Source organism: Nanorana parkeri, unplaced genomic scaffold (assembly GCF_000935625.1).
Source record: "Nanorana parkeri isolate BGI_ZX_2015 unplaced genomic scaffold, ASM93562v1 scaffold547, whole genome shotgun sequence".
Taxonomy (NCBI): Eukaryota; Metazoa; Chordata; class Amphibia; order Anura; family Dicroglossidae; genus Nanorana; species Nanorana parkeri.
In genome coordinates this window covers 515,863-542,122 of record NW_017306815.1, presented here as the reverse complement: position 1 = coordinate 542,122, position 26,260 = coordinate 515,863, and the positions used below count along the sequence as shown (strand labels likewise).

General features: G+C 41.8%; 1 protein-coding gene across 1 annotated transcript in view; it reads left to right on the top strand.

The window, feature by feature from the left end:
- COL27A1 (collagen type XXVII alpha 1 chain) overlaps window positions 1-26,260 on the top strand; it is a 310,533-nt gene that overhangs the window by 157,798 nt on the left and 126,475 nt on the right. Inside the window, exons 24-28 of the mRNA XM_018561833.1 lie at window positions 5,977-6,021; window positions 8,536-8,589; window positions 8,752-8,805; window positions 12,481-12,534; window positions 16,844-16,897. Coding sequence (XP_018417335.1) covers window positions 5,977-6,021; window positions 8,536-8,589; window positions 8,752-8,805; window positions 12,481-12,534; window positions 16,844-16,897 — 261 coding nt within the window. The remainder of the gene's footprint in view (window positions 1-5,976; window positions 6,022-8,535; window positions 8,590-8,751; window positions 8,806-12,480; window positions 12,535-16,843; window positions 16,898-26,260) is intronic.

The following is a 26,260-nucleotide window of genomic DNA, read 5'->3' as shown; positions in this document are numbered from 1 at the left end:
GGCTCAGTAGATCGGGAAGTGAGCGAACACATACCGTCGCTCACTCACTTCTCGATCTATCCCTGCAGAGAGCCGTGACTGTAACTCACGGCTCCCCGCATGGATTCCCCCCCTCCCCTGTCCGATCCTCTAGCCTGACTGGCGAAACGGACAGGGGAGGGGGCGAGCACAGCTGGCTCTGTCTCTGGATAGACAGAGCCAGCTGTCATTCCCACAGCTGGTCTGATCCAGACAGTATTGTCGGGATCTGTCCCGGCTGCGACATCTCAGTATACCGCAAGCTGTAGCTCCTCTGGGGGGGCCAAGGGGGAACTGAGCTACCAAGAGAAAATAAAAGTGAAACGGAAAAGCTTTTGTTGCAAACCTTAATGATGAGTGACTCCTCAGTGGCTGCAGCTACAGAGGTTGGTGAGGGCTTGCTTACTGCTTATTAAGTATATGTAAAAATTGAAATGCTCATTGTTTGGCTACAATTTTGCCTTAATATACATACAAGGAATATAGCGTACTTGCTCAATTCCTTAGGTTCCCATTCAGGTCTTGCTGGCCGCCAGTCCACTCCATCTCATTTGTCTGTAATATGATAGTGTGGTAAACTCTTTTGCTTGGTAGTTTGTAATGCAGAGAGAGAAATTCTGAAACACATCCACTGCAGGCTTGTTGCTGTCTTTCACAAACAGAATGCTTGATGTATCAGAGTGTCAGAAGAATTCTCAGAGGCAACATTTAGATTCAGATCTGCATTAGAAGTTAAATCTGATTGTTAATGTGTCAAGCACAGAGGGAGAGGGAAAGCTGCACAGCGAACATTTCAGAAAATATACCATCCCACCCTACATGTAAGGAGTACGTAAAGTGCAGTAAATGGCAGAGAATTCAGACAAGTGAATCTCACCTGGCCTAAGACATTTCCAGGGTAGCAAAAATCCTGAAATGCACGCACTTTGTGGTGCCTTTAGGTACCCTAGTTAGCCTTCAAATTGCCCCTGTGGAGCTCCTTGAATCCGAGACCGAGGATAGGGTCCTGACATCTGCCCTTACTTTCCCTTCCCTTCATTAACACTTAACTATCCCATAAAATAAGACCTAGCACCTAAAGTAAACCTGTAACAAGAGAAATACCAGTTTTTCTGGAAATACAATTTTCTGGAAATGCTAGTTGCCTGGCTGTTATGCTTACCCCACTAGGTTTATTAATTTAGAAATGCCTGACCTGGAACAAGAGCGCAAATCAGGGAAGTCAGAGAAAAGTCATAAGCTCCTATCTGTGTTTTTGTGTCAGGCCAGGACTTAAAGTATTGAAGAAAAAGGGTCACCGTAACAGCTGGTGGGTAGCATTTTCAGAAGGAGAACTTGTAAATGACTGCCTCTATATTTCTCTTATGACAAGTTTACTTTAAGGCTGGGTTGACACCTAGGCGTATCGAATATGCGCGTTTGTCACGCCTTTTGCAATAAAAAACGCGCGACAAACACGCGTTTCCGAGGGCTACCTGGCTGTATCCCAATGGATACGTGCGGCAAATACACCCCAAAGAAGCTCCTGTACTTCTTTGGGCGTAGGGCGTTTTGCAGCGCGTTTTTACGCGCTGTAAAACACCCAGGTGGGAACCATGCCTATAGGCAATCATTGGTTTTCACATGTTGAGCGTTTTACAGAGCGTAGGAACGCGCTGTAAAACGCCCAGGTGTGAACCAGGCCTAAAGGACAGCTTCACTTAAGACCTGCTCCTGGGTTCTTTACTGTGTGACCCTCCTGATGCTGGACAGCCTTTATAGAGAGAAGTCCCAGCCATGTCCAGCTTTTATTGCAGATAAGTGCCACTCACTCCATTCATTCCTATGTCTGATCCATATTTATGTTGGCCCCTAGTTCAAATACGCGCAATTGCTATGATAAATTCCCCCCTCTGTATTTTGACCATTCTCCTCTGGTGCTTGTGCTCCATGTAACAAAGAGTTCCTTTTACCTGGCATGCATTGTTAGTCTGGGAGGTTTGCTACTCTTCAGACCTGGCACGCGTTGCTGGCATTACTCGAGTCGAGGGTGAAGAAAAAATCCACAAACTGACTCAGATTTTTTTTTTTTTTACACATCCTATTTCCATGTGTGACAAGTAAATCCTCAAGATCACATCCAGCTCACACCAGCAAATTATAACAGGCTGATATAACATGCAGGAACAGAAGCCAGGGACAGATAAAGCACTAACTTTTAGGGCCTTCTATGCTTCACTGAAAAAAAAACAAAAAAATACTTTTAAATTGGTCCTGTCACTTTGAAGCTAATGCAAGGCTAGGTAGAGAGAACATCTTTTTGCCCATAACGAAAGTTTATATGTTTAAGGAAACTTGTCTACAGAGACAGGTTAAGGTTTCCTTGTCTACAGAGCCTCCTATAAAAGCAGGCAATGTATTTTTACTTTTGAGGACTTAAAGCGGACCTTTACCCATATCTTCAAAATAACAACAAAGACTACTTTAGAAATGTTTAGTAACGACAATCTACAAACAGATACTTATAGATAATTGCTGGCTTTTTATTATTTGCATACCTTATTTTTCTTTACCTCCCCATTCTTCTCACAGTGGCCATTTTTACTAAGAGCAGGTGAATCCATCTCACTTTACTTCCTAGAATTCTGGCACATGTGACTAGGACATGTGACCATACACATTATCTTAGAGGAGGAAATTGCCTTTGCCTGGGATCTTGTGAGATTACATATGAGATTTACCAGCAAAACTGCTGATGTAACCTTCCCAGGATGCAATGCTTGTGCACATCATTTGTGCCAAAGTGGACCAGGAAGTAGAAAAAAAGAAATTGCAAGTAAAATAAAAATATGTTTGTTTAACTAATGAATGTAAGATGATTTAATATCAGCATGCAGAGCTGCATGCTGATGTGGTTTTCTTTTTTTTTAGTGAAAGGGGTAAAGGTCCATTTTAAAGACATCATGCTTGAGGTAGTGAAGTAATTGACTGTGAAGCTGAGCAGGTTACATTTCAGAGCTCCAAAAGTAACGTGCTGCCCAGAAATCAGAAATATCAGAGATAGTAGCTGTTTCCACATCAATTTTATACTCTGATTTTTTTTTTTATAATAGTTCTAGATCAAACAACTAATCATTTTGCACCAAAGTATTTCTATTTTTTACAAGCACTTACAGTTATTATGTTTCCAAACAGCTGGCTCCAATGCTCTCAGCTCAGTTTCTCTAAACTTCCTGTCCAGTACAAGATCACAGCAGTCTGCAGCTGTTGTCCATCTACTAGCTTAAAGGGTTATTAAACCCTCACTTTTTTTGCATATATCTACTGCTAGCAAGCAGTAGATATATGCAAAAACTAAAAAAAAAAAAACAAACATTTGAAACAGGTTTAAACTTACCTGTGTCTTTGATGCGCGCTACCGTCCGAACATCTGAAAATGTCTTGGGTGGCCGCAAAGGATCAGATGTTCAGCCGGGAGACGAGGAGAGACACAAGGTAAGTCTATGGAGCAGCGTGCACCCGCACAGACTCCGTGGGACATGAGCCAAGAGGAGGACAGAGGAGTCAGCGCTGGATCGGAGACCCACAGCAGCGCTGGAGGGACAGCTAAAAACGACAGTAAGAAAGAAGATGATCGGATTAAGAGGCATAATTTATGGTAAGTCCCTACAGGGAAAAAAAAAATCCTTTAATGTCACTTTAAGAAAGGGAGAAGGAAGGAGGGAGGAGTGGGGACCTGGGAACGGGACAGTGACTTGCCTTGCTTTACCTGTGTGTTTAAGGAGAGACACACAGCTTACTTGCACACATAAGCGTGGCTCCTTAGGACCCTGCAAAGGAAAAGAGCCACCCTAAAACAGGGTATTAGGACCAGCGCTCAGGGGAACAGATAATTCTGCAGGAAACTAAAACGTTTAAAGATCATTAAGCAGCATCTGTTGTAACCGATAACTGATTTCATCAGCATTTGAAATGGCTTACAAACCATCTGACTTTAATATCACTTAAGTGTGCTAGACAGGTTTTTAGCTTTGTGATGTTTCCTTTAAATAGACAGGACACACAAAACAGATATCCTAATTATTGGTGCAACTTGGTATGTTGAATTGGGCTCTGGCTTCTTATATTTCTGCCCTTTGCATGTTCACACTCCACCAGTGGATTCTCTATATTATAAATTAAATAAAACATCCAACAGGGAAAGTGGGAACCCTAATAAATGCCACAGTAGTTGTGCACACCCTGAAAGTCAAGCACAGAGATCTTACCATCTATCTTATATATCCTATATGGAGAATTGTTAAAAAATGTCTACCAAAAACTGAATTATCAGTTTGAGTGAAATGAGGAGCATAGCCCTGCCCCTTTTCTATTTTAAAAACAGAGTTAGGCGTGAAAGGCACTGATGTCCTCATAGGAAGCTTTATAAAAAGAGGGTGCTACAAAACTGAAACTGGCACAAGGTAGTCAGATGATTATTTTCACCTCATAGTGTAGCATGTCAGTCTTCTAGCTTGTTTTCTCACACACATGTTAAGTCTTTACAGCTTGGCATGGTAGACAGGTGTCTAACAACTCAACAAAAATTCTGATATCGTAGAGAAAGCAAAAGGGGAAACTAAGATTTCCAAAACTACTTTCAGTACTCAATCCATGGTCAGGGGCGTATCTGCCGCGAGGCAAACAAGGCGTTTGCCTCGGGCGGCAGATTCCAGGGGAGCGGCAAAAATGCCGCCCCCAAAACCATTTAGGCAGAGGGGCTGCACAGAAACCGGCAGCCTGGCTACCTAAGGTGAACTGGGAAGAAGCGGCAGGCGGGGGAGCAGGAGGAGACGGGGGACAGAGAGGCAGGGGGCGGAGATGGAAGAGGCCGGGTGAAGACGGAGGAGGCGGGGGGCGAAGACTGCAACAGAGGAGGCGGGGGCATAGACGGCGATGGTGGAGGCGTCGCTTAGGCTCCAGTTGGGCGGCGAAGCTACGACGATTGGTCGCTGAGGCAGCGGAGGAGGCTGGGTTTCCTGTGCCAGGTAGATTCTGCACAGCCCCCCTGAGACCCGGCAGACTGCAGGGTCTCAGGGGGTCTCTGCAGGATCTGTGGGGGCCTTTGCCGGGTCTCGGGGGCTTTTTAGGATCTGTGGTGGGTTTTGCAGGATCCGTAGGGGGCTCTGCAGCCTGCAAAGCCCACCACAGATCCTGCACAGCCCCCCTGAGATCTGACAGACTGCAGGGTCTCGGGGGGTCTCTGCAGGATCTTTGGGGGGCTTTGCAGGATCTGTGGTGGGCTTTGCAGGATCCATAGGGGGCTCTGCAGCCTCGCCAAATGCCTTGCCTTTTTATTATATGAAGAGTACTGGAGGAAACCTGGAATGGCAATTTCTCCAAGAAAAATAAGTGGCTTAGTTTTCCTTTCATACCTTATTTATCCATCCCAGCAAGAGTGTTGATGTAGGTTTGTTTCCAGAACAAAGGCCTGCAGATAACCACATTTCACTTTAGAGCAGCTACAACAATGGAAGATAATCTAAATACCGTGAGCTATTATAGTTTTTAAATAGCTCCCTAATTTAAACATCAGACTATATCAGTTTTTAGTCTTTAGGTATCCACATCAGGTCATGTTTTCAGCATTTCCCTCAGTGCGAGCAACTGTGGCATTTACTTATGCAGAAATAAAAAATTAAAAAAACACTTTCCTGTGTAGGATAAAGGAAAGCCTGAAATCATGACCTGGCTGGAAGTAGTCAATAGAACCTTGTCTACCGTCCATGCTTTCTGGGCGAACAGGTACTCTCCACCTTTCTTTCTTACCATCATTTTCCATTCCCAAACAGCTTTTAGCCCCAGAACTGATTCACACCGCCATCTTCTTCTTAACACCTGCCTTTCTATGTTTTCTTTGAACACTTCATTTAGTATGCTCAGCAATGCGAGAACATAGCTTTTAAGTAACTGTCTTTCTGTCTGTTGCTACTTCTGCAGGGTGAGCCAGGAAACACAGGAAGAGCTGGGAAGATCGGCGAACAGGTGCTGTAAACTTCATCTCCTACTGTGTAATTTTAAGACTGAATAGCACTGAATTTGTCATTCTCTCCATCTTTCAATAAATGTTATATGTTCACATAGTCTTGGGTGGTCAGCAATTGCTGAAGACAGGGCAGGATTTAAATATGACAAGGCCCTGTCTCTATCTGACTTAAAGGACCACAATACCTACATATGTTGGTAATACAAAAGAGGTTTTAAGCACATTTAAAGGTTTAATTTAACCTGTATCTTCCCCATTCAGACACTCATACCTACCCTCTGCTGGAGCTCTGAGAGGAAGGCTTATGCAAGTTCCTGTCTGCTCTGGGTCAAAGCTTACAGAAAGCTATGCTGCTTCCCTCCACCCTCACATGACTCTTACGATTTGCTGTTTTGGGGGAGGACGTGGAAGGTCACGTACCGGGTCACTTGGGTCCGGCAGTCAGAAGCATGGGCTGAGGAGCCAATTCTCCTCACAATAGCTACCTAATATTGCTGTTGGGAGACTAAAAGTTTCTACACACAGCTAACTTCATGTGTAGTACTGTCACAGAAGGCTTTCAGAATGCAGTGGCCGCATAGATTGTTACATTAATAAATGCCAAGTCTCTCAATTTGTCTTCAGATGCAGACACATTATAAATACCGAGATGTGACTGTTATTGGTAGGATTTCACATAATGTGTGTATTGTATTTTCATATTTTGTATTGGGGTATAGTGTTGCTTTAAGTCTGCTTTGTCTCAGGCAAGCCTATCTCCAAGACACAGGGCCTTTCTCGTGCTGTTATATAACCCGGAGTCGTTAATCCACACTTACAGGTCCCATCCAATATTTACACATAGCTGTTCAAGCTCAGCAAGAAAGGAGCCATTAACCTGAGCGCCAATAACAATATTAGGTTCTTTACTCTCAAAATATCTTAATGCTTGCTCAGACTTTTTTTGTCTTTCTGGAAGAATACTTACTGGAGGAATATATTTTTTTCCCCAGTAAAATGTTCTCCAGTCTTGTTTCAGTCTCTCGTATAGTAGATAATTGGTACCCTGAGTTACCCCAAATTGGACCAACATGAGTGCAGCTTTTTGAATTCTCATAAAAGGCTGATGAAATGCTGTGGTTGGAAGCTAGTAAATTAACATATAAATTTATGTTCAAGCTGGCTGATCCGGAGCCAGCTCGGTGTGATCCAGGACTCCATCCTTGGCCTTGTTTTAAATGTTTGTGTTTCAAATAAGATGTAATGAATAACTGCCTTCTTATGTAACATGCTAATAGACTAGAGGATCTGTTACATTTTAATTCTAATATGGCCAGATTGAATTTCCCCTTAAAGTGTACGTGTACTCATGGCTTATGCTGTAAAATAGATATCTCCTCATTTATTCTGTAGAGTCTTGGCATTTTGGAACCCTGAGGCATGCATTAGCAATATTAATTCATATATGGCCTTTTATTGGGAAGTCTATGCTTGGCTCTGCCTCCTGAGCCTCACTGATTGGCTGTCAGATCAACTATAGCATTCCTAGATCAATGAGAAAGCAGGCTTTGGGTCCTAGTTTTGGGGCTCCCTAAACATTAGAACATAATTGAGGAGGTACTGAGGCACTTCTGTGTATCTGCACTACTTTTCTGGTGTGTATTTACAGCCTTAGCTCAGTACAGGCAAGCTTTAAAGGGTCTTTACTTTTACACTTTTCACTATTGCCAATATTTTGTATCCCTTTTTGAAATGAGGATAAAATCAGTATATTTCCAGTTATGAAATCTACTTTCTTATTTAACCAAAATGGCTATTTTAAGAATTTATTTTTTCTACAGCAACGATTTGCCTGACTCTATGCTGAAAATGGTGCCACTTTTAGAACATCCTTTCTACATACCTCTGTCCTGTTGCAGACCTCCTCCTACCTTCCTTTGTGTTACTGCTTAACTGCTTACAAATAGGTGGAGAAATAAGGGCGGTAGATAGAAGGCTAATGTAGGTATGTCCTAAACCAGATCTTAAAGGTCAGGCTGTTTCATGGAGATTGGATGAGAAGGAAAACACAAAGGTGGAAGAGAACACCCAACATTTCTGACTGGAAGACTGGAAATTAATCGCAAGGAGATTTCACTGTTGGCGTATCCAAGACATTTACTTATTCAGGGGCTGACTCAGCCCACCACATTCGACCTACACCTAAGATATCACATTAGTGTGGGCTGGCCCTTCAATTATGGAGGGGTAGTATGGAAGTAAACAATGTATAGTGCAATGATCACCTACACGACCATGCTTTTCTGCCTCAGTTTGTTCCTGATATTAACGGCTGCCTTCTGGTTTTAGTCAAGAGAATTGACGAGCTACATTTTAATGAATGGCAACCTTCCCAGGGTACCTCTTGCCATTGTGAACAGTGGCTGCTCAAAATAAATGCTTCCATTGGCATAAGAACCATATACATGTTTAACTGCTCTTAAGTAAAAACAAAGGAAGAAAGAGTAAATAAGACACTTTTCTTTTTAATTCAGGGTGCTCCAGGATTTATTGGTCCTGTGGGGGAGCCAGGAATTCCGGGTGAGAAGGTAAAACAATGTGTATAGGGTTCAAATATAATTTGAACTGTTCATTATATTGAAACTACTAATATGTCCTGTGTGTCTCTATCTATGGTATCTATATGTCTGTCTGGAATACATGTGTACATAGTTACCTGAACCAATAATCACGCCTGCTCTTTCTATTAGGGTGACCGTGGCAGCATTGGGGCTCCAGGTCCACCAGGAGAAAAGGGATCAATGGTAAGATTTATTTCCACCACCTGTAGGACTTATAGAGGCAAAGATGTAGTGTGCACACTGGCTGGCAAAAGTAGGTTGTAATATGTACCACACATAAAACTGGACAGCCATCAGGCACATATAAGATTTTTAGTAATAGGATACATAGTGTTACCAAGCACAAGTAATCTCCTGATAACTAGAGAACAACAGCGTGAGAGACTGGTAATCAGAGTGCCTTCTGGAACTTCTGGGCTTTGACAAAATGGAAGCTAGTTTATAGCCATTTGATGAGCTGCTTCCATACCATGAAATGCTAAGCACAAATGAAAAATACAATCTTAACATCATTATTAAAGCAAATTTGGGTAGGACACAGGTTCCAGCACAGAACTCAATTTTTGCCAGCTTAGTAGCCATTAGGTTTTCGTACGCTAACCACAAGTGTATGCTGGGAAATTCACGTGTGTGAGTAGCCGGTGTCACTGCTGTCATTTTCCCTCCTGTAGCCACGTGCTTGACTGGATTCCCTCTCAGAGAGGGGTCTGTACTTGTGTTTGGATAGTTTTTGCCTTGTGTGTTTAGCTTTCTGTGTTTGCTTAAGGGGAGTGTATTTTTCTAGTGCGGTTGTATACCTATGTGCCCTGACGTCTGCTCTGTTTGAATATTACAGGGGCTACTGTTTACCATAATTACCCTGGCTTTTTTCCCCCCGCCCAGTCTGTTTATGTGTATTAGATCCAAGTATTTCCTGCATGCACAAGGCCTTTACTGAAATAAGCTATTTAAAGCTGCCATTTTCAAAGGCCATGGACGAGCCGTAGGGTGTATTTTAAAAATGCCATTCCACCAAATTATTGCAGTGAATGTATCCATTTTGTTAAACACCATAAGGTCTTAGCCAGCAGTCATATTATCAAAGCAATCCCACAGGACGGAAGGTATGTCTCCTTATGCTTCTGATTCCCCTTTAAACCCGATTAAGGGTAACTTCACATCAAGACTCAAAATTATGCCTTGGAATGCATGCAAGGGACAGACCCTTTATCCAGGCATAGCTGTACTGCACCAGCTCAGCCCATTTTGTTAATTATTTATTGATCTGGGAACTGCTTTTGCATATCTGTGTAATAATGCAGGAAAGGGTTTCCCAGATACACATACTACAAGCATCTTGCTGTCTCTCTATATGAAGAACATACGCACTGTATCAGAATGTCAGTACTATCATGTTCCTCATAGCCACCAGTCAAACATCTGAACCTGACAGTTCACACATTAAACATAAAGATAAGATTGCACAGCACATTCTATAGTAAGCAGAAATGTCCCCTCACATTTGAGCAACTTTTTGTTACCTGGCTGCACTTGTTTTACATGGAAGTCAGATTAAAAACACAGAACATGGCTGAACCACATCCACGCAGTGTGCATTCACATATGCATTTCTGTCATACTCCTCAGGGTTACTGAGAACCACTGCCCTCATTTTGTGACCCATTCATAAAATGCAGGTCACAGTATGGAGCCTGCAGTATCCCATAGTGTTCTCTCATCGCTATGAAGGTATTTTTTCTTAAAGCAGCAGTATAGTTGTGGTACAGCCATCCTGCTAATGAATGAATCGTCCCCATATTCTATGTAGACTTTGGGGAGTTCAGAAGCTGGTCTTCCATTGCAAATAAAGTAGGTAAATGTTTTACCTATTAATGTAGTTATGCCATCCTCGCTTTATTTTATTTTAGGGCCCTGATTTTTCAGACCTTGAGAACCTGCACACTTTGTAGTAGTTAGAATTGAGCCTATGATTAAGTAAATCCTGAGTGATAGGCAGCTGCAATTATATGGAAATTCTAACTTTTTTTTCTTCTACCTCTTCCCACTTGCCAAGCCTCTGAATAAGACCTTTAATGTCAGCCTCATTGACCAACAGGGAGGTCTGAGGGGCAAGTGAGAATGCAACCAAGATCAGTATTACATGACATGCAAATTTCGATTGTTCATTTCAGCTGCCTGTGTTTGAATATACTGATTACTTTTACATTCAGTAACTACTGAAGGCAACCCTTGCTTATGCATTTTCTATCATGTGCTCCATCTGAATTGACAAACATAATGCAATTACTCAACCAGAAAAAATGTACCTTAAAGTGAACCTGTGGCCATGCGGTGGATATTCAAATACACTGCCTGGCAAAATAAAAGTCACACACTAATATTTAATTGGAGCACCTTTAGCTTTAATTACGGCATGCATTCCCCATGGCATCGTTTTAATAAGATTATGCAATGTCACAACATTTATTTCCGTCCAGAGTTGCATTAACTTTTCACTAAGATCTTGTAGTAATGATGAGGGAAGTCGGACCACAGCGTAAAGTCTTCCTCAGCACATCCCAAAGATTTTCAATGGGGTTAAGGCCTGGACTGAAAAAGATCTCTAATGCTCCCTGAACCACTCTTTCACAATTTTAGCCCAATAAATCCTAAATTTTCATCTCAAAATAGGCTCATGCCATCAGGGAAGAAAAAATCCACTGATGGAAAAACCTGGTCATTTCGTATATTCAGGTAGGCAGCTGACCTCATTTATTTGGGCATATAATGTTGCTGAACCTAGATCTGACCAATTAAAGCAACCCCAGATCACAATGCTAAATCCAGGTGGTTAAATGTTTTTGTCCAGGCAATGTACATACCGTGTTTCCCCGAAAATAAGACCTAGCACTATTTTTCAAGATTCCTGTAATATTAGACCTACCCCAAAATAAGACCTCGTTTAGTGGTAGCACTGTAATGTGTACCAGTAAATGGTACCGCACTTTACCGCGCTGTCCACTGTTTGATGTCCACACTGCTGCACCGCTGGTACCGCTGTCCCTGATGGCAAAGGAAGCCGGCGCTGTAGAAAGCAAGACTGCGGCGGCAGAGGGAGCAGAGCCGCATTAGCCGATACTTCCTCTATAGCGCCGGTTACTGTGACTGGTGGAGTGATACCAGATAACTTTGGATTGTTGTACATTTTGTTGCACATAAAAAAATAATATTACACCTAGTGTGTTTTTTTGGGGCAGACAGTGTCTTATTTTCGGGGAAACACGGTATTATTCCAAGCAGTAAATGAGTTTCAAAACAAGCCCTTACTAACCTCTGTAGTTGCAAGAACAGTGGAGCAATTCACCCTAAAATGTTCAAAGCAGAAGCACTGAACTGGTTTTCTAAGCCACCCCAGTTTCCCCTTATCCCACTTCCCACCAGTGACTCAGCAGCTCAACTCACCTTGCTCCCCCTCTGAGCTCTGACCCAGCAGCCTTTTAACCTTGTTATCTATAATATAAGCACAGCGCATTTGCTTTGTAAGGGATGGCCAGGTGGGTTTGGCTAACTTAAAGAACACTTTCAGTGCTTCTGCTATTAATTTTGAGGATTATTTTCTCCACAGTGCTTGTAGCTATAGAGACCAGTGAGGGCTTCTTTTAAGGTTTATTTGCTGCTTGTTAAGATTATGTAAATACTTTAATGTTCAGACTACAGATTCACTTTAAGTTATGAAGGTGATAATATTATCAGTGGTTCAAATTTCAAGCAATAGTTGTATACTTGAATTAGTTCTGCTGTTTCCTGGCACATCAGAGGAGTTTGCTTAATATATATAAATGCTATAAAGCAAAGCTAAATTTCTTCTGTTGGTTGCAGGGTCATACTGGCAATCCAGGGCCTCGGGGTCCTCCAGGTCCTCCTGGGCCTCCGGTAAGTTTCTTACTAATGTTTTTACTATATTTTTATTTGTACTATGAGCTTTGCCACTTTGTCCTTGGAATCTGGCCGTGAAAAGGCCCCTTACCAAAATGCTCTGTACATTTGTGCAGTTGTGGCAGTGTGGAGTGGTTGCCAAAAAAATTAGTATAGCAGAAATACAGCATTGTGGTTATATTGTTATGTTTATTATGCTGCTGTGTTTGTCATAGCATATACCATAGGAGCTTCCCCATTGCCATCCATGCTATCATCTTTACTCTAGAAGGCACAGAAGCAATGGTAAAGAGTAAGGTTGGGGCCTATATGTCCTCTCTGCCCTTGTTTTGGAGGGAGAGCCCATAATTTGTACCCAAATCACGCTGCCTCTCTTTTCTCCATAGCTTTCCTTTTTTAGTCTCATATAGCTCTAGACAGTGTTTTATTCTCTCAATGCATTGTCTATAATTTACATAAATGGGCTGTTCTTTTAAACTATTGTACTATTGTAACACCCTTTAGTTTTCCCAGTGTTGATGCCTATAATTTGCCAGTGAACTTATAAATATGTTTAAATTAAAATGTTTCAGAACTGAAATCATTTTTGGGTCACGCCTTAATGACCAAGGAAACATGTGGGTCCCGAGGTTACACAGGTTGAGAACCACTGAATTAGAGGGTAACTCCACTATAGTAGAGGGAAAAAAAAAACATTCACTGAATGTATTGAATCTCCCACATGGATTCCACTCACTTCCTGCTTCCTGAGTGGGAGCATTTGCTGAATTCATATGATTTGTCCTAGTGCTGTACAGGCAGTCCCCGAGTTACGAACATTCGAGACACTTACGAACGGAGGTCCCAGGCTGTTCCACTAGTTGTAATGCTACAGTGCTCGCGCCGATGGACGTAGTACTGTACCTAATGTACATTACAGGAAGTTGTTAGACATGCAGATGAGGAGTGCCTGCCTCTTCTTCCGGGTCTGGTATTGTTCATTATATGAAATTGAACAAATCTGTCCAAGTTGCATTTAAAGTAGAACTCCATGCAAATTTTTTTTTTTTTTTTTTAGTTTTGGTTAGTATGGTGTGGGATTAGAGCCACTGTGAGGACAGAAAAACAAATGTTACAGAGGGTTAGCCCTTCCCCATGCTATCCAAAACTAGAAAATGTTTTTTTGGCTGGAGTTACACCTAAAAAATATACCTGTTCCAACTTGCATGCAAATTCAACTTTGACCTACAGTTAGGGTTGCCACCTTTTCTTCAAGTGAAACCCGAGCACTCTAGCGCCGCACGCGGCAATTTTTTTTTTTAATATAGAGGAGAGGCAGCCAGGGGAGGGAGTGATGAGACCAGCTAGAGAGGACTACAAATCCCAGCAATACATTATACAGCAATACAAAATAATATGAAGCTACATACTCTGTGTTGTTCTGTGTTGACGCACTGATGTCTCCACGTGGCCTGGTGGGTTGTGCGGGCTCTCGTGGTGGGCTAAATGGGCTATGCTGTCTCACCAGGGGTCCACAGGTGGGCAGCACGATGTCAGGGAGCTGGAGGAGGAGAAGGCAATGACAGATGCGTCTGTGGGGGTCCTCGGCAAGCCCGATCTTAGGCAGCCGAATCTGCCTAAAACCCGGCCCTTCCTCTGAGCTGCGGGCACCTGTAAACAGACACAGGCTGCCCGCAGCTCAGAGGAAGATCCGGTTCCAGGCAGATGCGGCAGCGGCTGCCGTGGATCACACTTACCAAGGACCTCGCAGCCGCATCTGCGAGAAAATTTAAAGTGCCGGTGTCAGCAGAGTGTCTTGTGTACGGGTGCCCGCTGGCTGGACACCCGTACACAAGACGCCAAACCCGGACTGTCCGGTTGAAAACCGGACGGGTGGCAACCCTACCTACAGTCCCCATCTTGTTCCAAACCTGGAGACTGCCTGTAATACAGAGAGAAAAACTGCTGGAAACAGAAGCAATTACATGAGCTCCCAATGACATTTTCTGAAGGGCACAGTACACCCCATACAAGGAAGCTGCATTTGAATTTTGTGCCGGTTTTAGAAAACCATAGCTGGCTGCAGATTAAACAGTTAGACAGTTAGTAAGGTTGAAAAAAAGTCCATCAAGTTCAGCAAAAAGTAAACTTAAAGCACATTTTTTATGAACACTACAAAAATAAAAAGCTTTTGTAGAAGATATATCAATGTTTTAAGAAAAGTGCAGTTATCATTTAAGACATGCTAAAATAACATACCATCTTAATGACTGAGAAGTCACTTTAGTATTACTTAACACCTTCATGATTGAGGCCTTTTTTTCATTTTTTGTTTACATGTTATAATCCACATTTTAGGCCTGAAAATTACCTAAAACCCCAAAACATTATATATTTTCTGAAAGCCAAGACCCTATAGAATAAAATGGTGGCAGTTGCAATTTTTTATGTTGCACAACATTAGCGCAACTTATTATCAAACCCAAAGATTTAGTGAAAAATGCACTTAAGTAACATTTTGAGCCCCAAAACACTATATAAAACAATTTTTGGGGTAAAATTTAAAAGAGGAGGTTACAGCAAGTAAATAGATACCCAACATGCCCAGGTCAAAATGGTGTGCGTCTGTGAAACTGCGACAGAATTCAGTACCCCAAAAAGTCCATACACATCAGTTTAGAGATGTGCATAAATATTGGCCCTAGAATTATTGCTCTCACTCTGGCATGTGCGACTATACCCAACATGTGTAGCGCAATCCTCGTTTTCATGCGTAGGCGCACCCAACGCGTGTTTACGTGACGATGCACGTGCTCGCGGGGGACTTCAAAATTTTTAAAAAATGTTTACATTTCATTTAATTAATATTAGTTTTGAAGCTTTTTTTTTTACTTTAATTGATATCACGTGTGATAGCATATTGGTGGTGACAGGTCCTCTTTAAGGTGATACTGGGGGTCCAAAAGACCCCTAGTGTCACCTTTACACTCTAAGCTAGTGAAGTGCAGATTGCACTTCACCAGCTTATTGCTGGGCTTCAGGAGCCCAGCACTGATAGCTCAGGGGACCGGAAGTGATGCAATGCGCGTTGCTCCCAGTCCTGTAGAACGGGGAAGGATCGCTGAAGGGACTTTACCGCTCTCCTCCCCAGCTTCCCACTGACACTCTAGATGCCGGTCCCGGGCCCGTAGGAAGGGCAGCGGAGCCTGGGAAACACGGCGAGGGTGTCGGGCGGTGCGGCCACTACTGTGAAAGGGTTAAAGTAGAACTATGCGGTCAGTGCTTTTCCCAATAGTTCTCCTAAGGGTCACGGGAGAACACAAACTAGCGTTCTCCCGTGACCCAGAGTTCAGTATACAGCTCGCTACAGCTCGCGGTATACTGAGACGCCGCAGCCAGGACGGATCCCGACATTGCTGTCGAGATCCACCCAGCTGCCGGATTAACATCTGGCTCTCCCGATCTACTGAGCCGACGTGTGACAGTTTCATTGTCACATGTCGGCTCAGATTATGAGGCTGAGTGCAAATCCCTTGCCTCATAATTCTCCTTTAAGCACTTTTTAGGTAGCCTTTTAAAGTATAACTGTGGCCAGGCTTTGCACATTCGAATATTTACATATACTATACCTTCAGTGAATGAGCTTTAAAACAAGCTCTCTATAGCTGCAGACACTGTGCAGCAATCCATACTCAAATTTCACAACAGAAGCAGTGAAGTCCTTCTCTAAGCCAGCTCAGCTCTTCCTACTTCCATCAGTGACACAGCAACCTTGCAGGTTTCTAATCTCATGGAGGGGAACTTATCAAAAGTGGAGCAGCTGTGCATGGCAACCAATTAGCTTCTCTCTCTCTCTCTCTCTCTCTCTGATTGGTTTCCATGGGCAACTGCTCAAGATTCTGTCTGCTCCAGTTTTGATAAATTCCCCCCTCTGTATTTAAGCAATACAATCTGCCTTGTAGAGTCCTATGTATAAAACTTCTTCAAAGAAACAAGTAGAAAGACCAGAAATATATATTTAAAATTAATGTTTAGGTATGCTGTGTGAAGGGGAACACAGCAAACATATAGTGGGTGGGGGGTCTCAAATTTGACTGCAAAAGTGGCGATACCCTTAAAATATTTTTGGCACCAAAAGAGAAGCTCTAGACCAGCAGATGTAAAAAAAAAAAAAAAACAGATGACAGAGTACATAAAATGTTACCAATGGTTATAATTCTGAAAGTACATATTAAGTACTGGATAGTGTTATTCTTTAAACAACAGAAACTGTTTAAGACTTGGTTTTGTTTGGATTACATATGAGTAGCGTATTTTCTTGTCGCAGGGTTTGCCTGGGTCACGCGGGTCTCCAGGTGTACGGGGTCCAAAAGGCCGAAGGGTAAGTAAAGCCCAAGCCTTAATTATTTATTTTTGAATCTTCTTTAGCATCAAACCTCTGCTTCTAACAATCCTATTAATAGCCAGTATGCCAGGCCTGTGTTGGGAAAGTCCATGTCCTTTATTGCTCCAGCAAAATGTTTTTATTCAGAAATCTGAATTTTGGTTCTTGGGAACATTTGTTGCTAGGTACTGACTTTATGGGAGTGTAAAAGCAGAGCAGACCACAAACATGACAGTCCTTTACCACCACCACCCCCACTTTCCATGACTCACTAATCTTCTCACTCTTTAGTTCGGGTAAAACGTGTGATCTTAGAAACAGAGGAATTAAACCGAAATCTGCAGGAAAAAAAAAACAGTATATGTTTGGATGGTTTGGCATGTAGTAAGCTATAGAGATTATAGGAAAGTGGGGGTGGATGGGAAATTTGTCAACTAATGGCTTCATATAATAGCAGTGGAAAAAAAATTAAGGCGACATCATAACTGCGGTATGTGCCCACAAACTAGGGCAGAGCTCTATAAAATAGATGGACAACCAATGAGCTTACAGTTTCCATTCCCTAGCTGATTATGAAATCTGACCTGTTGCTATGTGAGATAAACGATCTGTTGGCCTCAGGATTTGCATTGGCAGCGATGGCTTTTCTACCATGTGGCAAAGTTATGTGTCTTGTTTCGCCCTAGAGGGAAGAGAGTAAGTTCTTCCTGCCCCTTCTGACCTCCATCTATCACCTTTCCCTGTCCCAAATAGTACAAATAGTGAAGAAATAAATATATTCACTTTTTTACTCGTTTTCTGGTGTCTACTAAAACTCTAGATTTAACTAGAATGATGAAAAGTAAGCAAGCATCAAGGCTTAATTACTGTCTATGTTTAAGATGTGGAGATCTATTGTTACTATTTGTCCCAGTGACTATTTTACAGGACATAAAATAATGGGGAATTCAACATTTATGGCTGCCACTGAGGAAGTTGTATTGGAGATATCTTGCCATGGGGACACCTGTTTAAGTGACCACTGTTAGAAGTGAGATTGCCCCTTACTTTAGGGAAAACATTTTTCACTTCCTGTTGAGGTTCTCGGGGGATAACAAGTAAAGCAAAATCTCCCTGTTTGGATCCAAGGTAGCAGTAAAAACTTGACAGGAGTTTTAACCCTTTCCCATGCTATCCAAGGCTAAAAACCAAGTTTGGCTGGAATTGTACTTTAAGCTGGAAATCTTGGCAGCTTTTTAAAAGAACCATGTTCCAGTCACACCAAATTCTCTCAGTCTAAGATCATAGTTACATTGCATTCAGTGCAATAGATGTGCTTGTCCTCATTAGCAGAACTGGGCTGTCCTAGGTCATCTAAGTCGAAATAAGGCACAACATGAATTTTTTTAAACTTTGGTTCCTCTTTAAATTGTTCTTTTGGCTGTAGCCCAGGAAGACCTCAGGAGATTAGGTGACTCAGAGTTTTACAGGCGCATTACAAGAGCCAGAAAAACGTTTGGCCAATAAAGATCAATGTAAAGCAAATAAGAGCTAGTTTTGTTTAAGGTTCTGTTCAAAAAATCCTAAGCATGCAACCACATGAAGAGAAGACTGTTTTAAAAGGTTTTTGATAGAGACTTTTAGTGCCTGTTTCTATCAGCTTCAAAATGTCTTGTATTCTTTACGTCATGCCGATTAGTCTTCCAGGTGGTGTATATCGTAGGCTAAATAAGAATTCTATCTTTTATATTAATTTTACTTTCCCAAAAAATCCTTTTAATTGACAAAACTCTGAGTACTGTACCTATATCTAGGCATGAAAGAAGGATCAATATATGCTTTGCAAAGAAGAGCTTCCGGCTGTAGAAAACTGAACCCTTGCAGTGGGACTACCCCCGCACTGCAAGGGTTAAGTTTTCTACTGCCCGGAGATCTTTAATGTTTTGCACAACTTGTGCTCAGCTATTGATGGGCTGGTCTAACTTGATATGTTTGTTCTTTTTTATTATTTGATACAAAATTGTTTTTGAACATTTTTTCTTCACTCAAATGTGCATGCTTGAAAGAACCCAACATGAATCTAAAAACCTTTGTTAATCACAGACATTTGCCTAAATACAAACAACTTGGGTATGGCCAAATTAGTTTTTGGGCAAAGGTTTACAACAGTTCCAACTCTGGAAACCAACTTCGGTAGGACTTTATACTAAGCTGAAATGTGTTTTTTTGTATTTTGACATCTTTATCATACATAGTTTCTACTATTTTGGGGGTGGTAGGCAGAGGCCAGTGTGTAAATGTGAGTGTGTGTAACAGAAGTCCACACAAAAGCCAGTTACTTCAATATCCAACTTTATTGTTGATCTGGTTTGTTGTGTTCTGTACTGAAAATATTCATAGATAAAATACCTTTTGAAAGAAAATGTACAGGCACATGGAGACTGAGGGAAGGGATTGGAAAGGATTTTTTTTCTTACCATTGTGTTATTTATGTGTCTATTTGAGGGGTGTTAGTAATCTTTCAAATAGGGACACAGACAACATTAAGTACAATTCTCAATTCTTTTAATAGAACTTGAAAGGGTTAAACCATTTGCCCAATTGTTATTGCTCTATTGGTCCCTGTTGAAATTATTTGCATTCACTTTTTGTTCTGTTCTATTATAGACAGGAAGAGGTGGTAAATCTCCCCAGTTATGGCAGTACAGTAATATTGACTAAATAGTGTTTCTAACCCTTCTCTACTCTACCCTAAACTAACAAAAAAAAAACTAGAATTGGACTTAAAAGTGTACCTTAAACCCAAGAACCTTAAACCAGTCCTTAGATGTGGTGACTGCATTGGTTTTGTTTTTAAGCCCTTTTTTTCACCTGGTCATCCAGTAACATACTTCTTTTTTTAAAGGTGACAATGCTCACTGACTCTACTGTGTCTATAGAGGAGCAACATTGCCACTGTAAGCTGCTCTCACATGATTTACAGAACACCAACCTCCTGCTCATTTTCATTATATAGTGGAGCGGTGTGGTGTAGTTCACAGAAGAGAGATCAGGCAGGGCTGATAACCTTGTTTAATATTTCAGTGTACTATAGGCAGAGTGCAAAGGGGGCTAGGTATATAACAGACCAACGGTGGCAAATAGGAAAAGTTAATTGTAAAGGTTTACATACACTTTACCATCTGAGCACCATCTAATATCATTCCAGTGCTGACTGGCGGATCGGACGGGGAGGGGACGGGTACAGCTGGCTCTGCCTCTAGGTAGGCAGAGCCAGCTGTCACTCACGCAGCTGGGTGGATACTGATACGGTATACTGTGGCGTCTCAGTATACCGCGAGCTGTAGCTCGCGGTATACTGAGCTTAGGGTGACGGGAGGACGCTAGTTTGTGTCCTCCCGTTACCCTAAGGAGAACTATGGGGAAAAGCCTTAACCCCATAGTTCTCCTTTAATCTCTAACCTGCGGCATTGTGCTATATTGGAGTAAATGTATGTCCCCTTATCTCCACCTAGCCTGAAAAGAATAAAACCAGCTTTGAACAACAGAGAGTCCTTTAGGCACCAGGTGAATGTCGCTGCTTCTGATAACGTCCATCGTCCACAGTCTCATTAAGAATGTGGATCAAAGCATTCCAGAAAAATTGGCTCAGCTATTGCCAAGAAATGATACAGTAGTTGGCTGAGGAAAAGATGTCTGATAGATTTACAACCAACAAAAGCATTAATGCTTCTCTGTCTGGAAATTGTTCAGTGGAATTAAATGTGAACAAGACATTCTCTGTAGAGTTGGATGGCAGATTTTGACATCTAATGTCATTTTTGCCAAGTTTTGCTGATAAAAGCCCATGACTCCTCAAATGAGGAGGGTCGCCTACAGTAGAAAAACAAATAACAACTATAACTGACTTTTTAAAAATAAATCGATTTTTCTATTTTTCATATTTAGATCCTCCCCTGTAATAACAGAGGCGCCCCAGCTTGCCAAGTGTGAATCTGAGACATCCATTCAGTTCCACTATAATTGCCCTCAGTCAGGCTTACATGTCAAGTGGTGCAAAGAACATTAACCATAAAGAAAGTGTAGTAATCCCCAGTAACCAATCAGATATCTCCCTTCATCTGAACAGTGAAAGATGATTAGAGATACATTGGCTTGATGATCTTTGTACATTGCTCTTTGCCTTATTAGTAAACTTTTTGTAAGTGCTACTTTTCCTGTTAGAGAAAGGTTGAATTCTGGGTTTCCAAAGTCACTAGCAGGTATACCTTTATTCTAAATCACATTTTACAAATTATTTATGACATGTATGAACAATATAAACTGCAAAACCGTCACAAGATGCTCTTCCAAAGAGAAAATCAGGCCCTGCATAGTCTACCCAAACTCAAAAACCGCTCTTGTTTTCCGATATGAGTCTAGCCTCTAATTGAATAAAGGGATATTTGGCTTTCTCTCTAATGCCACTCTAACAAACAAGAAGAAGTATCATCAGTAGTGATTAAGGCTCACAGCTATGCGGCACCGTTTGTACGAGTGTGTTTAGCGTGCTGTTATTTGTGCGTTTATGCGCATTTGTTCACGCGTACATGAAGACACGCGCTTTGAAACATAATGGCAACTTATGAAACATTGCGGGCAATGGACGAACGCCCATTTAAACACGCAAAAAACACGTGCCAAAATGTGCAACATCTGCCGCACGGTTTTCGGCATTTCCATTGGAGTCTAAGGGGGCAAAAATGCGCTTTTAACTGCCCAAAGAAGCTTATGTACCTTTTCAGGTGTTTGGCATTTTCTGCTGGTGTTTTTCTGCCTTGGTCTGCTTAGAGGCCATTGAAAATCATGGGATTTCTTGTGTTGGGCATTTAAAAGCATGTTTCCAACTGCTCAAAAACGCCTAGGTGTGAACCAGGCCTTACACATCTCATATTGCCATCAGATGGAAGACTGTGACAGCGACATCTATGAAAAGAGATAAGAACAATGCTACGTTGAAACTATAAGACAGTTGATCAATCTGTTGTAGGAACTGGCAGGCATTTTTAGATGATGTTTAAAAGTTATGCAAGTATCTGTTTCTGGCTCCCAGCTTCACGTGTGCATAGCTGGAAGGGCATGCTGAGATATCTAGTACCACAGGACATGGGTAACTACAGGTTGCCCCAAATGTTAGATATTTGCTTTTGGCTAATTTGTCAACTGGAGTAGCCACACCGGACCCAAAAACTTTTACTATCATTTAGGGGAACAAGTATGGGGACTCAGAGATTACATGGCTTCTTTTCCTTACTCCTTTGGATTTAACCGAGTGGCAGGGAGGTGATAATCTCTGCAATACTAAGGAGAAAAAGCTAACTTAAGACTCTTTGGCACTCCTGAAGTGGTGGTTTCTGGGTTCCTGGTCCCCCACCAAGCATAGTGGTTCAGTCCCCCAAACCCTGTGTCACTATCATGCCCGTAGTGACATAGGGGTCAGCAAGGGGATTCACAGAGGGGTTGGGGACCAGAAGATCAACACTCCCAGGAAAGTGGTTTCTAAGAACTTCAGCAGACGATTTCTCCTTATCACTGCAGAGATCAGCAGCAAGGGCAGCAGGAGAGTAGGACAGTGAGTATCTGACTCCTTCTTTCCATGGATCCCTATATTTAAAGTTCTATGTTTAGTGACATAGTCGATTTAAGCAACACTTATTACTTCTGTCATGTATTTTTTTTTAACATGCTTTGATTAAACCTTTTTTTCTATTTGTAATCCCCTTTGACTCACACTGGGGTTGGCTTTTCATGGACAATGCCCTGTGTGTTTTAAGCAACAGCTTTAGTCCAGACGTTTGCCACCCTCAAAAAAGACTCTTTGCAAACTTTGCCTAGTAAGAAAAACTGGACTTTAAAAGTGACTTTCCATGAGTCATTTTAGCTTCACATCTATAAATAGCCTTGTAGCTTCTGTTATTGCTAGTGATTTTACTCCCTGGCAGGGAACCAGGGGATAGTACTGCCTAAATTACAGTGGAAATAAAAAAAGCATTCCATTTCAGCAAAAAACGTAACAAAATCTTTGCTGATTCTGCTAAGAAGAGAAGCTTCCGTCCAGTCCTCCCACACTTTGCTGGGAGTTTAACCCATTATGCAATGTCCTGGATGCCTCCTATGTCTATGGCGACAGTACTCTGTTTAGGCCTCCACAGCCAGAGTGACCAAAACACAAAAACCACTGTGCGAGACACACACAAGCTTTTCATTCCTGAAACTTGCTGGTCTTTATTGGAACAGCCACATTTCCCTACAAGTACCTGGCTTGTTGACAGGTAACAAATGGAAAGACAAAGTTAATAACACAAACTTGGTTTATTTTGGAGTCTAGAGTGGGTGCGGTTATTTGCGAACCGAATTGGGTGCTTTTTCTCCCCCCATCACTGCAATGTTCCGTCTCCGTGAATGAGGATTGATAACTTAGGATCTGGGAAGCCATTGTGCGAAGTTCAGTGACTAACGCCTGACATACACTTGATAGATCAGTGACTGGAAAATGTTTGTGTGAGCTTGTACATGCAGATTGTATGTGGGCATGACTCAGAATTGAATCACAGGTCTGTAAAATCTATTCACCTGTCTGGTGGTGCATGCTTTATTTTTGGAATGGCAACCTATGTATGTAACTCCACATAGGTTTTCTTTGATATAATCATATTCACATTTATATCATAGATATCATTTTAGCAAGGCAGCACAGTGGCTTAGTGGTTATCACTTCTGCCTTGCACCACTGCAGGCCCCTGTGGGAATCCTGGTCAGGACACTATCTACATGGAGTTTGCATGTTCTCCCTGCTCTTGCATAGGTTTCCTCCCACATTCCAAAGACATGCTTGTAGGTTAAATGGCTCCTGTCTAAATCAGCCCTAGTGTGTGAGATATGCATGTGAGGTAGGTACCTTCGATCGTAAGCTCCTTAAGGTCAGGGACTGATGTGAATGTACAGTATGTAAAGCACTGCCTGAATTGTTAGCACTATATAAACACCTGTAATGCAAATGTGTCACTGGCAGAAACTGTGAAGTCGGGTGAAGCTCGGCTTTTAGTTGGGGATTATAGTAACACAGCATCCATGAGTAAATTGAAATGATGGAAAATAAAAGAGGTATCATCTCACTTTGTTGAATAGAATTTGCCTTTATTATCAACAAATTTTAATTAGATATGTTTACAGATTCTAAAATCCAACTTGGTGGTAATTTAAAGGAGTTCTAAATCCTAACTGGATAGCAGTTAGTTTGCTCTGTGCACTGTGTAAGCCATAAACACTTGCTATGTTTTTTTCTTTCATAAAATATTGTTTTTACCATTTTTTCATGCTTTTTACGGTTCAGTGCTCTTGATTTTCTGCAGACTCTTTAAGCCACTTCCTATCAACCTGCACTTGTTTCAGCCTCGGCTGCACATCATTGTTCTGGACCAGCTTCTTGATGGTGACAATGGTGGACCATGCCTGTGCAATGTGTGTGCTCCTCCATATGTGCATATGATAGGGTGACAACACAGGAGCGCAGTTGAGAGACAGGGACATTGCGCTGTCACCCCACAACAGGAAGTGACTGAACAAGGACCCTCATGGCAAAATTCCCAGTTAGTAAAAGATGCAGATTTAAAAGAAAACTTTTGAATTTACCATTTTAAAGCTTATATTAGTATTGTCATGCTGACATGGGTTAAGCAGTTAAGGCTGGTGTTCTATGGGTTGGGCCAAATGTATTTTCTTGCAGGCAAATATTTGATTGGTTCTTGTGTCTACAAGTGAGCTCTTGGCAATTGGTTGACTGCCCTCTGCTGTTCTATAGGTGGTAGTATAATTTTTCAAGTAATTTTGATTAAACCATCCCTAAATATTCCTCTATGACAGGGGTAGCCAAACTCCGGCCCTCCAGCTGTGGTGAAACTACATATCCCATGATGCATCTCTCTCCTGGAGACATGTATGTGGCTTTGAGAATCTTGCAATGCCTCATGGGATTTTTAGTTCCACCACAGCTGGAGGGCCGGAGTTTGGCTACCCCTGCTCTATGACATGGAACTCACCAGAATATACAAGAGGGGCACAATCTGTTAAATAACGGGTAAAGAGTGGAGAAGGGTTTTCAATCACCAGCCGGTGTATTGATTAGGTGTTTCTGTGTACTAAGTGTACATGGTTTGTCCAAACAAACCTCTTAATGATGTGACAATCTATTCAAAGACACCAATCCAAATATAAATGACTCGGTGTCACAGATTGGTCGTGTATAAGAAAAACAAAAACAAATTCTAAAATCCCAATCTCTAAATCGTGATGAATTTTAAATATAGTACGAACACTTAAATAATAAAAATTAAACAGTATGAAAAATTATCACATATACAGTGCTACTCCGTGCACTCTGATTCCTCTCAAAGACAAAGATTAAATGCGGGGTTAATTTAACTAAAATACCGGCATCGATCTTAGTGAGCAGTCAGTTCAGAGTGGTCAGTTCAAAACGTCTCAAACCAGGGATAATTCATAGAATCCGGAAAGTCCTATGGTTTCTTGTGATCCGTCCTCCTTTCTCAAAAGATCTGGTCTGCTTTTTTCCTCCCTCTGGCAGGCTCCCTCACCAACAGTGCAAACAATCTTTTGTTTAAATCAGGGCGGAAGTGTGCACTCGACCAAATGAAGCCTAGTGTTTGGGGCGGAAAGACAATCTTTGATTTTAGTCAGGGACCCAGAAAGTATTGAAGCCAAGGGTTCCAGCCATACAGAATTATGGAGACATCAGCAGGGGCAGTCTCTATGTTTAATTTAGGAGGGGTGATGCTTAGGGCTATGGAAATGCTGACTTTCACAAAGTCTTCATTTGCATATGGATTTTGAGGAAATCTCATGAGTCAGGCTATTACATTGTGCTGGAGTTTCTTATGGTACTTTCAAGCTAACTGCAGTCCTAATTATGTATGGGTCACACAGCAGGTTTACTTTGGATATAGGAATAAGCTATACAGCTGCAATACACTGTAAGAACAGCACCTATTTAATTATATGCTCCAGTTCTTCCAACAATAATTTAGAGCAAGCCTCCTATATATGAAATATATAGGAGGCTTATATATCTATAAATATATATATATATTAATGGCCTCTTTTTGAGCTACTAGTTGCATTGCTGACATGCTGACCTTCTGGCTCCTATGCATTGAGTCACTGAACTGGAACAAATATACAGATCAGGAAAGTCAGCGTAAAGTTTGCAGTCAGTCCTAATCTGCATTCTTGTTCTGGTCTAGTAACTCAAAGTGTGAAAGCCAGGCAACCAGCATTTGCAGAATAAGTAGTCGGCTATGGCCGCCTCAGCCTTTTTCTCTGAAA